The sequence below is a fragment of the Atta colombica genome, unplaced genomic scaffold, assembly GCF_001594045.1.
Source record: "Atta colombica isolate Treedump-2 unplaced genomic scaffold, Acol1.0 scaffold116, whole genome shotgun sequence".
In the NCBI taxonomy this organism is placed as follows: domain Eukaryota; kingdom Metazoa; phylum Arthropoda; class Insecta; order Hymenoptera; family Formicidae; genus Atta; species Atta colombica.
This window is the reverse complement of record NW_017259202.1, coordinates 338,067-343,768: the sequence shown is the minus strand read 5'-3', so window position 1 is coordinate 343,768 and position 5,702 is coordinate 338,067. Positions and strand designations below refer to the sequence as shown.

The following is a 5,702-nucleotide window of genomic DNA, read 5'->3' as shown; positions in this document are numbered from 1 at the left end:
TATATATATATATAATGTCTATATAAAAAAAAGAATGAGATAGTTATTCTATCGTAAAATTTTATAAAGATCTTATAAAGGGAATGCTTTGCAACGAATATGACACTTATATAGATTTTCTAGTGCGTAATGGGCTAGCTATAGTTACGAGGAAAATCGATATCGTATGTATTGAGGGAATATTACTCTTCAAAGAGCTTCATTCTGCTAGCTGACCGCTAATTACTTTCCGATCAGCAGAACGGCACGTCAAAGTTGCTTTGTCAAGGGCTGCTTCATGGTTGCGTGAAACCTCGAGTTCCATGTACATTTCATTAAGTATCCGGGAACAAGGCAGTGCGAGGATACCTTTCATTTACGATGATATATATACGAGTACAGTGCGCGTAAAGGTCGCTGGGAACTCATGTCTTTGATAAATTCATGCCGCCTGCTGATCCCGCCCACGCGCGAGTGATCGAACGAAATGAATTCGTAAAGCCGCGCACTTTACTGCCGTTTCGATTGGAAGAAATTGACGATACAAAGTGTTTCGATGTAACCACTGCTCGATGCCCTAGTAATCTCTTTTAACCTGCGAGCTATAAGCGTTGCATCTAGATAAAAAATTACTTACAAAAAATTTGACAAATATCTGCATCACATAACAAAGAAAGAATTATATTGTATACTTTGTACACGAATAAAGGATCTTTTAACTAATAATAAAATTTCTGAAAATATTCTTCATTGACAGTGAAAAGTCTGGAAATAAAAAATATAATAATAATTGATAAAATATTAACCTATATAGTTATTAAATATAATTCAACAATACTATGAATTTTCTATAACTTAATACTAACTGATGAGAGTTTTCATAGTGATAATCATTATTATTGAACCATTATTGTTTATTATTGTTTATTTCGAGATATTAACTATGCATATTTTTAGACAATGCGTATTCTTAGTCCTTACCTTATGTTGTAATTATTAAAAGTACATTCTTGGACATTAATGAAAAATGTTTAGTAAGAATATGTACAAATTTTTGTTTCAGTATACCGATTGGGATCAAGTGAACGATGGTTATCAGAATCAGAGGGCGATAGCAGATATCGTGGGTGATTATTTCTTTATCTGCCCATCCACACATTTTGCGCAATTATTCGCAGATCGCGGCATGAAGGTCTACTATTACTTTTTCACGCAGGTAAGTGATTGTATCTATCATTACGTTCCGTTATAAGATAGATATTAGTCAATAAGAATGTTTTAAGAGATTTAAGAGATATTATAGAGCCAATAACTAGTTGATGAACCGTTATTACTTTATGCATTTTGATAATTTCATGGGGGAGATTTCTATAATGTAGAGCGGGGCTAATTTTTTTTTTAGATTGTTATAAATTTTCACACAATTATGATTAATGGTGAACAATAATTAAGTATTTATAAATTTTTAATATACCTTGTAAATAAGAAAAAAAGTTTCGTTTTTTACAAGAATGCAAAGTGGCTCAATATACGTCACCTATGAGACATGTTGAACAATTCCGAAGGATTGATTAAGTCATGACGGTAATTGTGTAGTAAGAAGTTAATATAAAAAAAAGGTTAAATATTATTATATAATAACATGAAAAATAACACTATGTGTATGTATATTAATCAAATTTTTATTAGTTTCTATCTTAAGTATAATAATTTGTAATATTCTCGTTTTAAATGTTTTAATTAACAAAATTTTAAAAACTAAAAACTTACTCTTCATAATAATAAAATTACACATAAAATATAGTGATACATAAAATATAGTGAAATAGAGATTTCATTTAAGTAACTGAGTTTCTAAGATTATTGTTGTGGAATACTTGATTCAATAAGTCTTACATCTCAATGTTGACCGAAATATTTTTTTATAACTAAAAAATCGTAAACAAAATAACAACTTGAACCATTAAAGTTAAAAAATACATTAATAACTTAATAACACTAATAACTCGGCACAGCGAGTCGATTATTGTACTGAACTTTTATCGCTATTCTCCCAAAGTAAGCCGAAAGAACAGAGTTTACAAAACTGAGAAATTACCGCAAAAGAATATTATGTAAATTGGATTCTGAGTCGCTTTTATATATAATATAATAAAAAAGTTTATGTGATAGAAATATATTTAAGGGAGATGGAAAGATAAAAAAACAGCAGAATCTATTAGACAAAATATAACGTGAAGTAAGTGGAAAACAATTGTTTTAATGTAAACGACGAATGTATTATTAATGCGTTTCCTAGTCCCATGGAATTTACTCGTAACATTAATCAATTATCAATGTGCTACCGTAGCAATGATCAAGTATGAGTAATATTTGGATAGCGAGTAATAACTAAATATAAACATATATTCACATTATCAATTACGCACAAATCACGTCCACGTGATTTATTTTATCGTTTTGTCAATTTGCGAGGTGTTATCACATCGGAAGATAATGCATCCTCCATTACATCATCGGGATGTAATGTTTAAATTCAGAATGCAGCAAATTGTGCACGTTCATGACGTTGTACAATTACTGTTTCGTCTCCTCGTGACCACCGAAATTATTTGAAATGTAAACTCACGTGGGAGAAGTTTGTGTACACTACGTGTATGCGGACATTCTATTGTGTTGTAATATGTCGCGTCATTCCTACTGTCATGTTCAGCTTTTCGTTGCGTTTATTCCGATTATGAAATGTCTTTTATCGACATCTTATTGAGTTATAAACAAAATTGTATAATATGCTTTAAAAATCATGTTACAATAATAAGGAATTATTTGAGAACAATTTTCGAAATAAAATTAATAAGAGTTTAATTGAATTTAATCAAATGCGCTATTTTAATAGAATTTACTATTTAGAAAATAATATGAAAAATAGATATATAATTTAAATGTTGCCTTAAAATAGATTTTTCCAAAATAAGCAAATATTTCTAGAAAAAATTTTAATTTCAAACATATTTATTATTAAAAATATTTTTAACGTTTAAAGGTTTGTTAAATATTTAAATATGCTAAAAAACTTTCAAAAAATTTATAAATTTATTTGAATAAAAATATATTATTTATTCTATATATTTTTTAATTAGGTAAAATTTTTTTTTTTAGGTAAATTTCTTCCATTTTCTGTATCCTGAATATCTGATCTGATTAATCTTACTATTATTATGCCATATGTTTCTGATAAAACTTTTTTCTTTTTTATAAGATTTTGCTAATGGAGGGATATTAACATAGTGATATAATGACAACTCCTTTAAGTCAATTAAATTGACGTTCTGAAAATGTATAATAATAAATAATGTATAATAATAAAGTACAAACGGTATTTCTTTTGGAAAATAAATCAAAATTTTATTCTTTAAATAAGCGTGATTTTATATATGCATATAATAGAATTCTTATGTTAGTATAATAAGTTTAATAATTACAGAGATCGAGCGTTATAAAGATATTGTCAAATCTATATAAAGATTATGCGTTTCCTCCGTGGGTTTCCTCCGTGTCCAGATCCATTCTTGGAATGCCAAAGTTTTGTGAATCTTGCAGTTCACTTCATCAGGACGAGGAGCACCCTGGTACTGAGTATCAAACGCATAATCTTTATATAGAAAGCACACGTGGAAGAATACCCGTCTCAAGAATACTGTCAAATCGTAAAGAGTAATCAAGAAATTGATGAATTCGATTATCAGAGCAATTTAGTTCTTGTCGAATAATCTCTTTGCTGTCTACACTCTTTCTCTCCTCTTTTTCTTTTTCTCTCTGTTCCCTCCTCTCCTTCTCCCCCTTCCCTCCCTTCTCTCGCTCTTTCTCAGTTTTTCTCTTCGTAAAATAAAATTATGCTAATAAAAAAATCAATGGATGAAAATAGATAAAAATATAAAAATATAATATAATTTTTCTTATAGCTTTAAGCTAATAAAGAAAAATAATTTAATGTTAATCGAATAAAGCGTTCGATCAAACAAAGATACATGATAATGGATAAATATTCTGTTAGTCTATCATTTTTGAAAATTGAACGTTCCTTACTTTCGTATTTTAGTAATCAAAGCACGATTCAATTTGATGGTAACACGATCTCGAAGTATCGCTCTCTCTCTCGTGTGTTCACGAGAGTGTTTTCTATCCTTTTGGGCATCCTTGATGACTGATGTATCGATAGTCGTTGTAAAAAAACCAAAAAAATCGTATTAGTAAAGTGTATTTTAAGAGAAAATAAACAAACAATTGAAATTTTATATAGATACCTGTAATATCATTTCTATTTTAAGAAATTTTTTTCCTTGAGATCAACGAATTTTGCATATGAATTTTGCATTGATAAATAACATGAAAATATGAACATATGAATATTACATCGAAGATTGTATTACTGAATAAATGAGAAAATATTTTAAAAATAGAGATATTTCAAGAAAATATTGCAATTACCTTACATATGATTATAGATTACAAAAACAGAGTTTCGAAATATTGAGAAAATATTTTCAATAGTATGATATATTTTATACTATAACATTATTTTATTAATATTATTTTTACGTACCTTTTATGCATTCAGAGAAGAGATTTTCTATGTGAAACTTTGTAAATTTTAAATATGAAAAAAATTTATAGAAATTTAAAATAATAATATAGAAAAAAGTCGAAGAAATTATAAATAAAAATTTTTACGCACTAATTCATTTCAGAATTAGTATCTTACTTAGCTATCTCACGTGTATTTAATAATAAAATAATCATAGAAATAATGTGATCAAAAATCAAATATTTTATAATTAATCATTTGTCCGAATTCATTCAAATAATTTAGTAAAAAAATGTTAAATTATGATTTTTACATATTTTTCTATTTGTCTACATCTACAATTGTCAACTTGTTTCCATGAAGTGAAAAATAGCACTTTTATCTAACCCATGTCATTGATTACATCTCTCTTTTCCTATATTTGATGTTGCCCTTCTTTTTTTCTTCTCCCTTGCTTCTGAACAATCCTATTTCTCATTTCCGTGCATTTCCTATTTTTCACTATGCATTTTCTCGTTTTCACTTCTCGTACAAACACTTTTTCGTATCATCTCATTCACCTTCATTCCTCCCTTTTCTTCTTTTATTCTCTTCTCCTCTTTCTCTCTCTCACTCTCACTTGCTCGCTCTTTCTTTTTCTCTTAGAGCATTCTTTTCGCAACCTTTCGCATTGCACTTTTTACTTTATCTTTTTTTTCTCTCTTTTTCGTCCCCTTACTTGGCGCTATCCTCTATCTTCATTGCAGCCTCTGAGCTATGAAACGCACGTAAGCAAAATGCCGCGGTACGAAGGCTCGAGCAATTAGTGAAGAAGGTAATTTATCAGCTAGTAACGCTCGCTTCTTCGAAGCGCCGTTGAAAATAAAGAGGATGTCATTACTCATGCGTCCCAGCCGTAATCTTAATAACGGGTTTTACCCACTGGTTAAACGAAGACTCGCGCGAAAATGCTTACTTCCCTTTTTTTTTATTGTCGCTCGCTTGCATGACCTGTTTTTTGCAATTTCAAGTCGCATCGCAGAATTAGAGTACACTCACACCGATCTGAAATTGACATTCAATCATATATCTTGATATGCGATTATTATTTTATTATGATTCAAATTTGATTCTTCTCATTATATATATATATATATAT

At 28.9% G+C, this 5,702-nt stretch overlaps 1 protein-coding gene across 1 annotated transcript in view; it reads left to right on the top strand.

Moving 5' to 3' along the window:
* Positions 1-5,702, top strand: part of LOC108694166 (acetylcholinesterase-like) — a 60,610-nt gene that overhangs the window by 48,963 nt on the left and 5,945 nt on the right. The window contains exon 3 of the mRNA XM_018203473.1: positions 1,043-1,195. Within this exon, the coding sequence (XP_018058962.1) occupies positions 1,043-1,195 (153 nt within the window). The remainder of the gene's footprint in view (positions 1-1,042; positions 1,196-5,702) is intronic.